The sequence below is a fragment of the Cygnus atratus genome, chromosome 14 (assembly GCF_013377495.2).
Source record: "Cygnus atratus isolate AKBS03 ecotype Queensland, Australia chromosome 14, CAtr_DNAZoo_HiC_assembly, whole genome shotgun sequence".
Lineage (NCBI taxonomy): Eukaryota > Metazoa > Chordata > Aves > Anseriformes > Anatidae > Cygnus > Cygnus atratus.
In genome coordinates, this window is record NC_066375.1 from 11066271 (window position 1) to 11084486 (window position 18216).

The 18216-nt window shown below is 50.9% G+C and overlaps 1 protein-coding gene across 2 annotated transcripts in view; it reads left to right on the top strand.

Moving 5' to 3' along the window:
* LOC118254431 (beta-2 adrenergic receptor) overlaps nucleotides 1-12999 on the top strand; it is a 32197-nt gene extending 19198 nt beyond the window's left edge. The window contains exon 2 of one of the 2 annotated variants that reach the window (XM_035559641.1): nucleotides 9777-12999. In XM_035559641.1, the coding sequence (XP_035415534.1) occupies nucleotides 9777-9811 (35 nt within the window). In that variant the 3' untranslated portion in view covers nucleotides 9812-12999. The remainder of the gene's footprint in view (nucleotides 1-9776) is intronic. The other variant, XM_035559642.1, reaches the window with a different exon arrangement.
* Nucleotides 13000-18216: the final 5217 nt, after the last annotated feature.

Below are 18216 nucleotides of genomic sequence, written 5' to 3' on the forward strand. Positions count from 1 at the left end.
CTCCTCGCTCCCAGCGGTGGGACCACGCCGCGGCAACACCGCCGGCCACGCAGCAGGGCGCCGGCAGCCACAGGCAGCAGCAGCTCCTTCCTTCTGGGGGACGGCCACGGTGGCCATTTCTTCCATCTGGCCCTGCTCCGGACCAATTCTGGCATCGCATGGGGTCAGCGCTCCTTGCACGTCTCAGGCTGGGCTTTGCCGAGGAAGGAGAAGAGCAGCGTGGGGGCAGGCAGGAGTGTCGGAGCTGGATGCACACAAGCCACCTGCCTCCTTCTCAGCTTCTCCCAGCAGGAGAGGAAACCCCAGTGGCCACAAGTTCCTGGCACACCAAACAAACCTCTGCGGCTCAGCAGGGCCCGGCAACAAGCAATGGAAGTGTCACTTCCAGCCTCCCCGTGCCTCTGCCTAGCCCTGGGGCAAGCGCAGGGTTCACAGGCTGCCTGAGGATAAAGGACTTGGCTTTAAGGTTGCAAACCATTTCCCACATCTGAGGCCATTCCACCCGTGCCCTTGGGATCGGAGATCATCCGCACCCAAGCCTCGCATGGGAACAGCGCCTGCGAGAGGGACGGCCATGAAGCTGCACTTGAGAGGAAGGGGGAGGACATCCTCCTATCTCGCACTCTGCTCCTGCCTCTTTGCCCAGGAAGAGGCCCAGGGAACCGCAACAGCATCACAAAAGCTCACTGCAAAGCACTAACGGGGATGTTCAGTCTCCGTGTTTCTGAAGGGGGACATGGCAATGCCGAGTTTCACCTGCCCTGAGTTCCACCAGTGTCCCAGTCCCTTGTCCAAGGCTGAAAACCATCCTGGAAATGTTTGGTTCAATGAGGCAGAACGTAGGTTACAGCAATCTAGCTGTGACTGTCAGATTGCTCCAAAAGGAGAGATTCTCTGCTCTGAGTGACCACAGGACAGCTGGTCACAAATGCTTCTTTCTTAATACACTCACAGGCAAGCACCTGCTGATGTGCTGCTGTCACCTCTGCTCCCATCCCTGGCCCTTTCTCACCCAGAGGGCCCTTGTTTGTTATTCATACTTATAAATTTGCACCTAAAAGCGGGGCAGGGGAAGCACCTGGGCTTAATCTCTGCCTTAATAGCCCTTAGGTTTGGTTGTCTTGATGGTGGTCCACCTCTGTGTCCTGGGGCTGGACATAGCCTACCTAGCAACAAATACCAGTGTAGCAGGAAAATGGAGAACTTCTGAGTTAGTGGGAAAAAACACTGTTGTAAAGTCATCGGGGGGTTCTATTTCAGCTGGTTGTGACCACCTTGTTACTTAAATAACAGAGTGGCACTTAAGTGGAGGGTTCTTGCTGCTGCAATTCACTGGGAGCCTCAAGAGTCCTTAAGGAAAGTGCCACTAGAGTGCCCCTTCATGCCAGCATGGCACCTAATGTGTTTGACAGCCCTGCAAGCTCAGTGTGCTACCCAGAGGGCAGCATCTAGGCATTTCAAAGGAAAATAAGGTCTTTGCGACTTCACAGCTGGCTGGCAGGAAAGACGAGACGTCAGTGTCTCCATGTGTACCCTTTTTCATGCTACATGACCTGGGCCTGGCCCACAGCAGTGCTACCTGGTGCATTTCACAGCTTCACAGAATGGCTGGGGCTGGCAGGCACCTCTGGAGATCACCCGGTCCAAGCCCCCTGCCCAAAGCAGGGTCAGTGAGAGCAGGCTGCTCACAGCTGTGCATTTGCCTGTGTCGGGCGAGGAGCTGAGGTCCCATCCCAGCACCTTTCTTCACTAGGGTACTGAACGCAGAGCAGACGGAGGAGTGTGCATGATGTTTGAGTCTTCTGTTGTTCCTACGGGAAGAAGGACTTTCTGTTCATTGTAACTTGTTTTATTTGTTTTTAAGTCTGTATTAGTTGAAACAACATCAGAGGAAACTGGGTGTAAGCCTGGCTTAAGGAGAAGTGTACGTTGGCGTCACACCAAGGAGAGGAAGCTTGTGTCTTGCCACAACCCAAGACAAATGCACTGCCTGCATTGTCTGGCGTGCAGGGCTTTGGTTATAACAGCACACTCTGTCATGATTGCAGGCTTGCAGAGCATCAAAAGGATGTGTTTTTTACATGGTTGCGAAATCGTGTTTCTGCACCTTGAGAGCATAGGGAGATCCCATATACGTGGTATTCACACGTGGCCAGAATGGGGATGCGTGCAGCCCTGGGGGAATGCACGCAGCGCTACCCAGCAGCAAGGTGCCCAGTTATCAGATCAGTGTGGGCTGAGTGCCTGTCACTGGCTGCGTTGCAGCTTTTCCACGGAGCCATGTCCCACTGCTTCCAACAGTGAAGAAAGTCATTTGCCTTACATCATGTGTGCATGCAGTAGCTCATGTTTCACAGGCAACCTCTCCCATTAAGGCTTCAGAAAGTGTCTTCTTTTTCTGTAGTCCTTCTTCTTGCCCTTATAGTTAACATCACAATTGCAACATTTAAGTGAAGTCTATCAACTGCACAAGGTGAATGCACAGGAGCAGCACTTTGCACTATTGTCAGAAAAACACAGCAAGGAAAATCATTATTTGTCAAAAAATAAATAAAAAATAAACCCCCAAAAAAACATTCCACAGGGCTCCCAGCTCTCTGACAGTCAAGAGTTTCTGCTGGGGGACTACAAGATTTTGCAGTTTGACTTAATAGTTTCAAAGAAAATTGCTATTCTGTTGGGAACCACCTTCAACCTATTAAATGATTAAAAGAAGCAAAGTAAACCATCTCCTTCTGACTTCCCCAAAAATCAAAAAGGAAGCAAACAACCCCCTCAGAAAATCTGGGGCAAGCAAACAAGAGAGAGAAGTAAGATAACATAGCTTTTAAAATCTTGTTGCTTTGCAGCTGTTCCACATTCTGGCTACTTTCCAGAGTTACTTTGATGATTGACTGCCAGGAAAAAGAAGTCCTTCAAATGTAGGATTTGATGAGGACATTTTCTAAACTTTCTCACTAAAGGAAATGAGGATCCAGGTATGGGTTTTAGTGGTGTCATCTGCATCAATTGAAGAGCCAGTGATCTTCACGGAGCCCCTGGCAGATTTGAGTGTATCCTTGTGGTGAGAGATCTGTGTTCCCCAACTGGTAATAAAGGACAAAGAGGACTCAGAGAAGTTTGATAACAACCAAAAAGTGGAGATGGGAAGTTAAGTCAGTGCTTGGCTAGTAGCGAGCAAGCTGGGGATGTGCTAAGGGCTGACACCAACTGGGAAGTTGTGTCAAAGTTTGGCTTGGTTGCACTGGCTGCTGGATGCCTCTTCCCTAGGAGAGCTCAGGGGGAAGGAGTACAAAATGAGCACAAACCGATGAGAGTGACAGAGGAAAAATACTACTGAGTAATAATGAATCCTGAGCTGACAGATTCATTATAAAATACTCAGAGGCACTGCGAGACATTCCCAAAGCTGCGACTTGTATCTGGAGTCATGGATGGGCTCTGTGGAGGCAAGGTGCTGTGTCAGAGCCCTGCAACAAAATGAAAACAAGTAGTATCACCATGTGTCACCCTGTACAGCCAAGTACAGACAGGCCCTGAAGCACAGGTTTGGGTTACAGCAAACTGAAAGTGTTTTGTTTTGTTTTTTTTCCGTTCAAATAAGTCTGGTAATAAAGCAGGCAAACTCTGGGACTGATGCGCTCTGTGGTTCCTTCTGACCTATGTTATACCTCAGCTTCTTAGCACGCATTAACTGGTTCCTCTTTTACTTCGATCTGTGAAGAAGCAACTGATGGTTTCTTTCATGTTGTTGCACTCTAGGATCCTTCTTACACCCTGCTCTTTTAACATATGCTGTTTAAAGGTTATAGGAAGAATTGTTGGCAAATGGTAGGTGACAGTTTGCTGAAACATAACATAGAAAAAGTTGCCAATGAGACATTGAAAAAGCATGAAGGGAAGGAGGGGACAATCTGTAGACAGTCTGCACCAGACTTTATTCAGTCGGAAGACCTCTGTTCAGATGCACAGGCTGTGCAATGCAAGGTTGACAGACTGTCTAGTTCGCCTGGGATGCAGGAAGGCTTTTGCTCTGCCCTCACTTCACCCTAAATCTGGTTGATGCTTGGAAGAGTTGTTTGGCTGCCTTGCATATAGCTACACTGAGCTGAGGACTGAGTCCTAAAGGAGCCCATTTCTCTCCTCTGGCTGTGAAGACAGCCTGGATGACTAGCTCAGGTGGAGAGCTCCACAGTGAGACGAAACCCTGGGCTTTTTGAATTCTCCAGGCTGTCTGAGAGCCTACCTGTGCAGTATCTGCCCTGGGGATATCTGGATTTTGACTCTGTAGGGCTTCTCAGTGTGGACTGGGAATTGGGGCAACCTGAGCAAGAAAGGCTGAAAGCGTCCCCTGTGGGAGCAATCCATCACAATGGACCCCAAAATGGTGAGTGTGCTGGGGTTTTCCATGATCTCCAGGAAGCACGAGAGATCACTTGAGTCAACTCTACTGCCAATCTACAGCCTAGGGCCAGTGAAGGATTTTTTCTCTCTTCATCCTTCCCTTGAACCTTTGGGAAATGTCCCTCGGGGGCACTTTGAAGTCCCACTGTAACAGTGTAGGTAATAGTCAATTCCCTTTGATTGAAAAGGTAATTTTTATTTTCTCATCAAATCTTTACCCTACAGAACGATTGCTCTCAAGCCTGGCATGTATTATGAGTAATGGCCAGAAGTGGTTTCATCATTAGTCTTCCATCTCTTCTAGACTGTACTGGTACAAAATAAGGGCATGCAAATTACTGATATCGAACTGGCTGTGTAGTCAGCAAGATGCACGCACCCGGCCTATTGCCCATCTCCACACATCCATTGCTTTGTGGGATACACGTGGTCCATCCTCTCATCTTGACTGGCCTGTGTGCAAATCCAAGCTTCCCAACAGGCACCAGTCAATAACAGAGACCACAAGGCTTCTTTAGACGACTTCTGTTTTGAAAATTATGTTTTGACTTGTGAACCCGGAGGAATTCAGGGCAGAGGAAATGTTGGAAGAGGTCAGGCGAGCTGCACTCCCTCTGCGTTATCCAGAGCAGCAAATAGCGAGCGTTCCAGGGCAACATCTGATTTTCTGCTTTTACAAGGCATATGTTTAGGAGAAGTGATCTGTTGTTTATTTTAATTGCCATCTTCTAAACGTCTTTTCTGTGTTCGCGCACACATTTGGAGACCATAAATAAGGATTGTTCAGGTTATGCTGTTATTTGGGTAGATAGCCCTGTCTTCTGTCAGTGCTCAGGCAGGTCTGTATTCTGCAAACCCAGTTCCCCTTGTGCATCAGTGTTACAGTGATGTAAATCAGCTAGGTCTAATTCCTTCCTCAGTGACACTAGTATAAATCTGAAGTCACTCCACTGACGTCAGCACTGTAATAGCAGTGTAAAGGAACACTGGGCCTTCTTGGCTTCACAATGTTGCTGCTGATTTACACCAGAACAAGAGCAAAAGTAGTGGGGCTCAGCATGTCCTAGCACTACGTAACTGAACAGCGGGACATGTGGGATACAGTGGTGACGACAGAGAACAGCTCCGCTGATTTTACAGGCATTATGTTGATGAAAATGACTTGTAGCTTCACCACAGTTTGGGGCTCAAAGAGCTTCATCTAGCAGGGGATAAGTGAAAAAAAAGAATAAGCCAATGCTCCCATGCAAAGTGATTAGTCCTATTGCTGGTCACTACTCCAGGAGAGTTACCTAGGGGTAAATCTGTCCATTTATCTTGACAGACTGCTCCCAGGCAGATGTCAGGAAGGATCGGGGCTGCAAGCTGCAGGCATGCTGCATTAGCAGTAGCTGAAACTGCTGAGGGCCAGGCGGGAGGGTGGGAGAGCTGGCTGCACTTTTCTCCTCTGAGAGGGCACCCACAGTTGTTGCAGGCATTCTGTGCTGGCAGTGGTCAGGGTGTTAATCCTTACACACTTGTTTCTCTGGATTTTTCCACCTTGTCTGTAAAGGGCTAGAGGTGAAAGCCTGGCTGTAAAAAGGGTGTTGGCCCCTTCTCTGATCTCCGGTGGCTTCAGGCAGCAGACTGCAGATTTAAGCAGGAGACAAGAAATGGAAATTTCCTCTTGAAACTGCAGGGTTTCCCACACAGTCTTGCTGTTTGAAAGAGACTTTGGCTCTGGCTTTCTGGTGGTTTTCTTCTGGGAAGTCAGAGCCCAGTGGCCACTTTGGTGTCTGTCAGCCTTGCTCCATTAAAGCCAGTGGAGACAAACAGATTTATACCCGCTGGCCTGCGATCTTCTGTTGGAATGTGGCCAATCCCTTAATTGTTCTTAAGTGACCTGTAATGGCACGGGTGTGCTGTGAGTGGCACAGGGTGAAATGCAGCCCTGCATGCTGTGACTGCTCCACTGCCAGCACATCGATGTGAGGCCTGCTTGACCCACCAGGTAGCCTGGAGGTGCCATGGAGCAGGCCGTGGCCGTGAGTGTCCCAGGTACCTCCTACTCTTTCTGGGAAATGGGAAGACCTCCACTTTTTTCCTGTTTTACACCACCTGAGGCCGCGCTTTCCTCAGCTCTCTACCCAGAGCAGCCTCCCCTGTGCTGCCGGAGGTGAGAGGCCCAGGAGAACCTCGGAAACCTGACAAGAACTGCAGTCCTTCCCTCTCCACTTGCTGTCCACAAGGCTGGCTGCAGGCAGGAGAACGAATGCCGTTCTCCACGCTCCTGGCCCCAAGGAGGCCCAGCCACGGCCTGGCGCTGCTCGGAGGCACCTGGCACCCACTGCCCACACCGTGTCCCCCCCTGCTGCAAGGTGGCCCCAGGGAGATGAAACCAGAGCCAGGGGAGCACGGCCCAGGTCTTCCCACCCTTTCTGCTCTCCCCAGCAGTGAATAACTTAGCCCACGCATCCACCGGCGGCAAGCCGCAGAGTTTGCCAGTCATGAAACAAAACTGATTGTTGCCATAGGGATCTGGGCTTGAAAGTGAAGCTCATCCAATGCGGGAGCAAGAGAGGACATTGGACTTCTGCGTCCTATCAAAGCTAATCTGCACGGCTGGGATTCGGAATACCAGACAGTCACTATTATAATAATAATGTCATAAAATATCCAGATATCAAGGAACACGGATTTCTTTGGCATTCTTGGCAAGAGTGAAGTCAAGTCAGGACCTTGGGGCTGGCCTGCGAGGGGTGAGGGCAGTCAGTAGCACCATCACCAGTCCCAGAGCTCTTCCCATGAGGAGCGGTGGCAATTAAATCACAGCAGCGGAGGAATGCAGGAAACTTAACCTTGCTCTGCCTCATGGGTGTCTTTCCTGAAAGTAGACATGGGAGTTGTTTAGAGAATTCCCTCCTCCTTTCCGGATGAACTCTAAAGCAGTGGCTTTGCCCTTGGAGCTGCAGCATGGTTCAAGTGTCCTTGTAAGCTTACAGGCTCCATCTATAGGATAGTAGAAGAAGAGCCCTTTGGCTTCAAGCTGATGAAAAAGGGCAGAGAAGCATCGCTCAGAAATTCCAGTTTTCTTCTGGAAAAATTCCAGCATGCTCAGCATACCGTGTTGCAGAATGTCACTGATTTTCTCATTGTTACTTCATATTTGGGTATAGTTTTCTTCCCTGGTTAAACTGTCAGCCCTTGGTCTCATACTGCATGGCTGTGGGGCTGCTGCCTGTGGAAATCACTGGAGTTGTGGAGATGTTATCACTCCACATGGGAAATCTCAGGGATTTTCTAAAGAGCTCCTGATTTGCAAGATTTCTGTGCCACAGTTCTGATAGCCCACAGTGCCCATATGTAAAACTAAATGGTAACAATTAACATATACAAATCATCTAAATCCAGCTGATTTAGCAAATCAGTTTCTCCTCACCTTGGTGTTTAATGATTGCCAGCCCACACTTCACTGCAGCAGCAGAAGTAATTGCAGCTCACAGGTGTTTTTTAGAGTAAGAAACGTAAGAGGTGAAAAACTTTCTCGTTCTTTTGTGCAAAGTAGAAGCCTTCTTGGCAATACAAAATTCTCCACAGCATGCTTGATTTTATGCTCAGGGTGTAACTGTACTTTCTTAAGTACTCCACCCCAACATTTCTGGTTGTGCATCCCCAACCAGCCCCACGCACACATCTCTCCCCCCAGTGTCACCTGCACAGCCCAGCCACAGCTGGAGCTGCTTTGAGGTGCAGAGCTTGGCTGTGGCTGGGCTTTTTCCATCTGGGCTTTGGCTGTGCCCTTGAATCTCCCCTCGTGTCCCCCTGTGGTGCTCTGCAGCTTCTGTGGCTTTTGCTCCTTCCTGGTAGAGGTCACAGGTCCCTGGTGGCACTGGGGAGAGTTTCCGTGGTATCTGCTGTTGCAGGGACGGGATGAGAGGACCAGCCCTGCACGCATGCTCCAGCCCTAAGCCGGGCAGGGGTGCTCCCTGCCCCATCTCTGGATGCAGGGGTCAAACAGCTCTCGGTTCCCAAACCGTGAAAAAACCCACACTGACCCAACCTCAAGTTGAAATAAGTCTGAAAATGTCACTGCTGTTCTGGGGGATTGTCTTGGTACCTGGAGCCACCTGAGTGCAAAAGCTTTTGCTAAGCTGACTGTGTGTCCCAGGGCTGCCTCTCATGGGGCTGTCATTCCCACCGGGAACCCCTTTCTCTGCATTTCTGCTCTGCCACCTGCTCCAGCAGCACCCTGCAAAGTCCTCTGCTCACCCTGGAGAACTCACAGCTCTTCCTTGTATTTGCTTAAGTCAGCGTGCAGAATAAACCCCAAGTTTTGCAGGAGAGATCAGTGGTTTGACATCACAGGAGCCAGGGATACTCTGAAATGGCAGGTAGGAAGGAAGGAAGGAAGGGTGGAGGGACAGACACACATTGCAGGGCAGATGGAGAGTGAAAGGTTTTTTAAAAGAGGTGCTGGCAACAGATACTGTTGCAAATCAACACTCTCATATTGGAACTTCAGCTTCCATTTGCACAAGAAATTCAGCTTCATCTTTTATACCCAGAATTCTTCTGAGAGAGGTGTTGTGTTCCCAAAGAACAGGATTTTTTTTTTTATTTCTTTAGATCCATTCTGTTTGCAAATGCTGCCCCCCCGACTGTAATCTTTGCCACGTACGTATTAAAATGTCGCTTTCAAATAAACAAAAGCACAGGCATATCTAGTACTCGTTCCTTTCTCTATCTCAAGATTAATTTCCCATTTTTCCATCTAACATGTCAGTCATTCAGGTATCTCCACAATCAAGAGAAAGCCCTGTTCATTCCTTTTTGTAGATTCACAGATATTAAAACCAGAAGGAAATATGTTCTCATCTTCTGGCCAGCAGACCTGAGCGCGTACGTAGAGCCGCATCTGTTTATTCCAATTATTTTGTGCAAAGAAGTGCTTTTCTGCTTTTTGGTAGGCACTGCAGGAAAACTATTGCCCGGGTGCTAACACACCCAGCTGTCCCTGCAGAATGGCTCAGCTGCTGAGCTCGCACAGCCCAAGATTACAAGGGCACTGTAGAAACATTGCTGCAGCCCGGGGGGCTGAGGCTCACCTGCCTCGAGGAGGTGCAGCACGGGCATGTGGTGCTGTGCGTGGGCAGGGGGCATGGAGAGAGGCTGCTCCTGGTGCCCATGCACCCACTGGCTCCCTCAGGGGATGTATCAGATGAGTGTCCGAAGGCTAAGGTGGAGCCAGTGGGCATGGGGTACAGCAGGCAGGAGCAGAGAGTCCCAGGGAAGTGTAACCTCTTCCCTGGCTTCAGCATCTGAATCCGTCCTCTATTCCAACCTCTACTATGCAAATCTGATGCATTTTTTTTTCTTCTCTCTTTCTCACACAGAGATCCCTGGGTGTCCAGGAATGGTTGAGAGCTGAGTGAGCCGACCTCTCTTCCTCACCACCCTGAGCTCCTGAGGGCTCTGAAGAGATCGAGTGGGAGCACAGCCTTGGTTCTCTGAGCCTGGGGATGCTGCGGGAAGTGATTGCCTTGGCAAATGTCTTCATTTCAACCCCTAGCCCATCGCGCACTGCCTGAAGGAGAAGCTGATGAAGGATTACTAGAGGGCCAGGAAAGGCTCTACCAGCAGCACTTCAAGCATCGGAAGACGCAGATGGGGAACCAGCACTAAGAGAGGCACTTTGCAGGAGTCACTGCAGAGAAACCAGCTCTGGAAAGAAGCTACAAGAGCCCTGTGAACTGACGGAGGTGAATGTCTGAGTCACCACAAAAGATGCTGCAGGGTTTTCCTGGCACAGCATCCTTGGAAAGCACTTTCAAAAGGTCAGGGGGGATCAGAACCACGTGGCTGTCTCCAGTGGCTGGTTCAGAAGAGCCACAGCAAGGTCCCTGCCTTACAGCCAGGTCAGGAGAGTGGCAGGATGTGCCCACAGCCCCCGTCCACGTGTTGGCTGGGGCTCCAGACAAACAGGAATCTGACCAAGACTGAGAGAGAAGGAGCATGGAAGATTGCTTTGGTTTATTCTGTGCTTGTTTCTCCTTCTGGTATCTTCTCTGTCTACCTCTTTTTCTCTTTAGCCCTAAATGTACTGCATACAGGGCACAGACACACGCAAACAAGCAGGGGGATTAGCACAGGGCAAATCCTGCCCAGTGCAGTTTGCTGTTGCCAGATGGGACTGACATTGCACAGTGCAAACACAACCTGGCCTTCATTTGCTCCATATGCCGACAGATCTGCAGCTGCAATGCCTGGACTTCAGCTGGGAGAAAGGCTCGAGCCTGGCAATCCTACTTGCAAGCAGTCATACGCTAGCACGACGAGCCACTCATGGGAGCCAAGTTTAATACCCGAGCCCCAAAACAGCACAGAGCATCCGTCTCTCTGCTGTAGCTGTTGAAACGAGCATGCTGGCAGGCTGCACACTCAGCTCCTGCATCGTGGATTTTTAAAAATTCATTCAACAGAGAAAGAGACAGAGACATAGGGAGTGACAGAGGAAAGGCAGGAAATTGTAGGAAAAAAATGATTCAAAACCGCAGGGAAACTTGCACTTCTTAATTGCAGATGGCATCGCAGCGGCGGACTGGTGTGTCCAGCTGGGAGGCTGCAGGTCTTTGCTCACTGAGCCTCTCCCGGAGGCCTGGGCAAAACAAGCTGGTACTGACCTGTGCTGGGACCTTCTCTGTCGGGCTTCCAGCTGCAAAACCCTTCCCTCGTGTGCAATCATATTTATTTATTACCTTGCTGCTTGATGCAATGCTGCTAACAGGGCACCTTCCCCACACACTTCCCATGCTGGGTGAGGACACAGAGAGGGAGCGCAAGTTGTGCATCTGTCTGTGAGATGGGAGCAGATGGACAGACAGATGGACATCTGCCCTCCCCTCAGCACTATCTGCATGAAGCACAGTTACCAGGCAGGTGACGAGGGCACACAGTGGGTCACGCACATGCAGGGACAAGCAGGCGTCTGTGGGTAAAGTGCAGCAGGTGTAAATGCCTCGATCATGCCGGATCCAGGCACGCACACGGGGTGTGGGAGCACCTGAGTGTGAGGCACGAGGAAAAGGGTGCCAATAAAACAGGAACGCATTGCTTGGGCAAGCACAAATTTTGGTCTTTGGAGAATTAAGAACAGGTTGGACAAACCCTTGTTGGAAAGGACAGAGGAAGAGGAAGGACAGTGGGACAGGAAGGACAGTGGGACAGCTGTACACTGCATAAGCTCTGCGGAGCCCTTCCAGCCCCATGCTCTGTGTGCAGCCGATTTTGTGCAGTGCTTATGCACAAATCACTTTTTCCTGCTTCATGCCCAGATCCTGCCCTCCCAGCTGCAACGAAACAAATGTCCCCTGCCTTGGAGGAGCTGTGTCTCTGGGCAAGGGGCTTTGTCCAAACCTGTGTCGCTGCTAAAAGGAAATATTCCCCAACCAAAAACCTGTTCCCTCAGAAGATTCCTGGCTGGCTCCAGTCACGTATTATGTACTGGAAACACTGCCCTTGGGATTAGCATTCAGGTTAGAGACACGCATGGGATCTTTGTAGGTCTTTTTCTCACAAATCCTCTCATGCTCGAGAGCAGTTTGCAATACATGAGATGGATGTGCTTTCTCCAATAATTCACCAGAGTGGCCCCAAAGCAGTGACCTGCTTATTGCAGATTGCTTCCTTGCAGAGTCATAAGAGTCGGATATGGAAGAGATGTATTACAAATCCATCTGCCTATGAACCTTCAGGCTTGTTCCATGTATTCCATTTACTGGTGGTATGCTCAGTCTATTTTTAAATGCATGACACCAGGGTTAATGTGCTGTCCTTTGGGAGGCTGCTCCATAGTCCAAGTCAAGAGCTGCTATTAGCATTGCACCTGCATTTCCTCCTGAAAATTTCATTCCATTATTCCTAGTGATGGGAATAATCAAATTCCCAGTTATTCCTTCAAATACCCGCTGCTCGTTATGCCCTGAGCAAGCTCTGCCACTTGAACTGCACTCCTCCTGCCTCCCCAACGAACCTCTCTGGCTCCCTGGTTTCCGCTGCTCTGTCCTTCCCATAGTTTGGCACAGAACGAGCCTGTTTGCTGTTAAATCAGAGGTCAGAGTTTTTTGTCAGGGATCTGCACCCAGGAGCGAGCAGCCAGGACCCGTAGCAGAGCCCAGTCTCCCCAGTTGCTTGGAGCTGCTCTTCACCTCCTTGCACAGCACGCATGGTACAAGAGCGGGGCAGATGCGGAGACGTGTCCGAGTCAGTGGTGAGCAGCTCACGTCCCACAGGGAGCAAATGCCTGCTAGGGAGAGTGCACAACCACCTCTCCATCTCTGCAAAACGCAGGCTGAGAGATGGGGCAGGGGGCACCTGGGCACCGTCTGTGCTGTGCTGCCTGGAAATCATGTCCGTGAGCTCAGCACCGAGGGCACCCCACCGAGGGCACCCCACATCTTGCTCAGCAGAGGGGTGCTGAGCACCAAGGCACGTGGAGCGTGTGCTGGGGCAGCCTCACGTGCCGCGCTCGGCCGGAGCACTATTGTGATCGTAAGAGCTCTGTTCTCTCCTCACTGAACAAATTGTTCCTACAAATAAAGAATGAAAAGCTCTCCTCTTCCCGCTCGTCTTTTTTACACTATTCGTCAAGCAGTGCTGTGGGAAGGGACAGCACCGGGGTGGGGGGAGCACACCGCGCTCCTGGGGACACCAGGACAGCTCGTGGAGAGGTGCCCGGGGTCACCTGGGGAGGGGTCGAATGCAGGCAGAGCAGCTGGGGAAAGCAAATGCAAAGGGCATGGGAGCAGGGAATCTCCAGGGAGTTTGCTGAGGCAGCCGGGGTGCAGCGTCTCCTGGGGATGGGGCTGTGGGACCAGGCTGGAGGGAGCTGAGCAACTCAAGGCAGTCCGGGGTGGTGCTGGGCCTGCAGCTGCTGTGGTGTGGGGCAGGAGGAGCAGAGGTCAAGGAAACCAAGGAGGAGACAAAAAGATGAGGGAGGATGCTGAGACTCCCAAGGGTTTCTCAGGATGATAATAAAGGAATCTGGACAATCCCTTCCATGTGGCAGTGTGTGCTCCCAGGGGCTCCTGTGGCCAAACATCAGGTCGGTGATGCACCAGAACAATCCTTAACTGCCCCTCTCCATCCCCAGCTGCTCCCTCCTGTGATTTGGAGCAGGGTGGCAGTGACAACATTACAGCTTTCCAGAAGCAATCGTCAGGAGAAGCATTTGGTCCCCGCGCGCCGAAAGAATCAAAACAACACATTTCCAGCAGAATTCATGATTAGACAATTAATCATCCCAATTTAAACCATTGGAGGGCCTGGAGTGCCCTGATACATAAAGATGTTCGACTCTGTGGTTGTGCTCCACGGCTGGCAGGGAGCACAGGGCTTTAGGCAGCATCTGCACTGCGGCTGCACGCAGCCTGGGAGGGGTCAGTTGGGGGGAGCAGCAGGGAGAGATACCCCGAGAGCCTGGGTGTCTTTTATCGAGGAGTAGCAACAGCCTCCAACTGTTGTATAGCCGTATACACGTCCCCACAGTGCTATAGCTTCACTTTTTCGTGTGGCTGAGTACCACAAAAACTCAGCGTCCTTCCTGCCCTGCTTCCTGAGGACATTTCCAAAGTCACTGAGGGCTCAGAGACTTTTACGCCAGCCATGTGCAGACCCAAGTGCCTGCACATCCACAGTAACAAAGCTTGCCTAGCCTCTGCAGGCCTCCAGCAAGCTAACAGGATGCATTTTCCCCATCTCTCAGACTTCGTATCCAGATTTACTGAGCTCTGGGGTCAGTCTGGGGTTTTTGGGACTGGATTGTGAACCTTATTTTCCAAGAACACAACCAGACATCCCATGATGTGTCCAAATATCTTTCTGAAGTTCCTAAAGCTTTAAAGCAATCCTGAGAAAAGAGCTGTGAGATTATTGCGGCACAAAACTGCAATAAACCTTTTCTTCATCCTTTCATGGTTAGAGGTATGAACATGAATTATGGCAGCTTAAGCCTCTCGAGAGCAGCATGTAAAATTGTTTTCTCAAACTGCGGGTAAAGAGCCTTGTTAAGCTAAGATGTCAGCGCTCGCAAATGCTGCTGCCTGAATGGGGCTCTTTTACGAGCCAGTTTAATCCTTCCAGGAATTGAACGACCCCTTTCTGCCCGCTCTGAGCATCACATTCACTCCTTGCTCCCTTCTTCCCTGCCTGTTTGTTCACTCGAGGCTCTGGCACCGTCATCTCTTGCAGCAGACGAGATGTCTTGCAGCTTGCAAATATAACTGATAAAAAAGAGCCCCACGTCTGGCTAGCTTACCTGCTACTTGGCAAATAGCAGAGGCTATGGAGGAGTCAGGGGTTCTTCGGGGGCAGCCAGCAGCAAAACCAGAGAAAAGAAATACCCAGTGCTCCAGCTGCAACTTTGGGGGCTGCTCTGTTTGCTGCCACACAAGCTAACAGCCCAGCAAGCCCCTTAGGTGCCTTTCTGCAGAGCCTTGCTGCTCCCGACGCAGATTTTTCCGGAGGATGGAGGGGTATTGAGGGGACCCTGCCCTCAGCAGCAGCCCCCACGCCCACCCCAGAGCCACGGTTCCCCCTGCCGTAACCTCAGCCCCTCGCTCGGGGTCCTCCACCCACGGCATCCTTTTAAAAACCACACGGCTGGGCATAAACAGCAGCGAGGCGCTTGCCCTGCCTTGTATGCCTGGCATAGCTTCTGGCGGACGTGTCCCTTTTCCCGGTCACGCTTCCCTGGCCCGACACCACCCCGAAGGGCGCTGCTGCCACGGCACCCACGTCAGCCCCGAGCCTGCCTGACATCCCGACCCGCTTCCCGAGGCGGCAGCCCATTTCTGGAGCTCCCAGACACGTGTGCTTCCAATTCTAGAGGCACAAATCCCAGCAAATGTAGGATTAAATAACTTCATCCCGGTAATTTACCATAATTTTGATTAATACGGGAGAACTTTTAAATCCCAGGCACTCCATTCTGGTCTCCATGGAAACTGATTTAAAAAAAAAAATAAATCACCTTTCAATCGCACAGTCCCGATGCTGGGGAGAATGGCTTTGGCTCATTGGTTGGGGAAGTGATGGGGGCTGGGTTATTTGTCTGCTTTTCTTTTTGTACGTATCTGTCAGTGAAATTTGTAACAAAAATGTGAATCTGCACAGACCGGGCTGTCATCTGACAGCAGGAAACAAAAAACAGGAAGACAGGGTGTTACAGAGATGGAAATTATGGTAATTAAAACAAAAAACAACAGCAAAACATTTCCGGGCACAGACTGATTTACCAGTGCTGCTTCTCTAAAAGCTGTTGCGACTTGAAACTGAGAAGTAGAAAAATATTTAATGCAATCATTAACCATTTTGCTGTTAATCCTGGCTGCAGGCTGCAAGGCAGCCCACTTGTTTAAGAGTTAACGTACTGCCTCTCGAAGGGCGATTTTTCTACCAGGATTACACGAGCACTTTGTAGTAGCTCAGCTGGAGATATTTGCAAATGTTCAGACCAACGCTGGCCGCTTGGTCTGCTCTTTTCTGTGTCTGTGGCCCAGCCCCAGGCCTGGGGCAGAGGCAGAGGCACATGTCGCCCCCAGTGCCAGCCTTCCCTGCGCCCCCCCCGGGGGGCACTGCCCCTGCCCAAGCCCAGCAGGAGCATGGGCTGCTGCTGCCTGCAGGGAGCACGTGCACTAAGGGTAGAACCAGAGGGCAATTGCACAACAAACGCCAAGTTTGTCAAGGCAGACATTTGGGGAAAGTTTTTGTCCTTAAGTGAATATTTGTGTTTGAAAAATCAGACTTTTTTTTTTTAAATAAACAAACCATATCTCCATCACCACATTCCTCCCCTTCCCCTCTCCAAATCTAAGCAGAGAGCACCGGCCCCCAGGTTGTTCTGCTTTTTCCTATCCTCCCTCAGTTGGGAAAGTCTTTTGTTTTGTTTTGTTTAAAAATAACAGAGAAGGGGGAGGGGAAGAACAGGAGAGCCCTCAGCATCGCCTAGACAAGTGCATTCAGGGACAAAGCAAACAAAGAGGAAATTAAATTTTTCAGTTTTCTTTTATCATCAAGACCAAAGCAAAATGAATGCATCAACCCAAAATGAAGCTTGCCATGTTTCAGGGGTGCCCTTATGGAAATGAAACCATAAATTATGTTTTTGAGAAAAAGAGATGGGTTTGATGGACTCAGACCCTTTCGTCCACAGATTGTGGCCGTTTCCATTAAATGGCACTTCCAGCTCTCCATCCTGTGGTGGTGGTGGAGTACTTCTTCATGCTGGTCCCTGCAATTCAGGAAGGTTTTGGTGAGCAGCCTGAGAGTCCCACTTGGCAAATAAGCTCTGGGTGACCAAGTCCTCACACCGTGCTCAGCCCCGAGGACACGACACCCCCAGCACCCCCACAGCACCACGGATGGGGCCAGCAGGGCTGAGGACACTGGTGTGCAGCAGCTGCCTTGGTTTCCCTCACTTCCATCACCTGTTGACCTGCTGCAGGCAGAAATTATATTGTTCCTGGATTGATTTCCATGGTGTGCCTCCTGGTATTTTAACCCATTTGGGGATTTTTCTTTCCTGACGCCGTTAAATGCCATGGGCTGTGCCGGAGGTCCAGCTGAGGGTTTGCAGTGTGGAGAAGGGCAGACCTGGTTTTAATTCCCGTGCTGCACCTGCAACTGGTGCAGTGGCATGCCTGGCCATGGAGTACCAGCACGCTGCCAAGAAAGAGAAATTGCCCATCTTTTTGAGACCACAGAGTGGGATAGAAGAAAGCCCTGCAGGAAGGCTTGCAGCAGGCTCCCACAGTGCTTGGTGAGATGGAGCAAGTGGAAGCTCCTCAAACACATCGTTCTTCTCTCTGAGCCCGGGGGGGAGCTGGGTACATGTGGGTCACACTTCAGCTCCGTGCTAATTGCCCAGAAATGGCCCCAAAGCCCCTGGGACGCGGAGCAGGCTGGGGCTGGCGCGCTCTGCACCACCCGGCACCTGTTGCTGTTGTGGCCACGCTGGGCAGAGGCTCAGCGTTATTTCTGGAGCATGCCTGAGGGCAGGAAGGATTAATGTGCCCCACATACAGGAGAGCTGGGCTGGCTGTGGAGAGAGGGCTCAGCACCAAGCGCCGCCCCAGGCAGGGGCAGGAAGGGCTGACCCACACCTCCCCAGCAGGGCAAGATGCTCGGGGCTCAGCACCAGCAGGGATGATATTTGCAATTCTGCAGCAATCCTGGGATGGCAGAAAGGTGCGGGGCTGATCTCCCCACGTGATGCTAAGAGAAGCGTTCTGCATCTGCACCAGGCTGGGATAGACATAACCCCCATATGAGGTCTGAAGGAGGGAAACAGGGATGGGAGAGGAGGTGTTTTCTCTAGGATCAGGGAGCTTGACTGAAAAGGGACAGTCTGCACAGACCATGCAATCCAGAGGAACTTCACAGGAGAGGATTTTCTTGTCGATAGGAGCCAGATCATGTGGTGGCACCCACGGATGCCACAAGAGGTCCAAAGCTGACAACCGTAATAAAGATACACCAGCAGGGCAAGTCCCTGGAAAGCTTTCAATGAGTGTTGTTTTCATCCTGCTGCAAACAAGTACACCACATTTTCTATTGCCTGGAGCCTTCAATCTGCCTGAGGCCTCCCCTCTTTTTGGGTGCTTCAGGGAGAGGGGACCATTGGCTCACATTGTGCTCATACCACGTCCGAATAGAGGGAAGCCTCATCACTGCTCCTTTCCATGGGGACACGGTGGTCTCTACCTCTTGGCCCCACCAGCAGCTGAGGTGTGTTTCTCCCAGCCAAAAGCATTGCTCAAAATGGGATGGACAAAACCT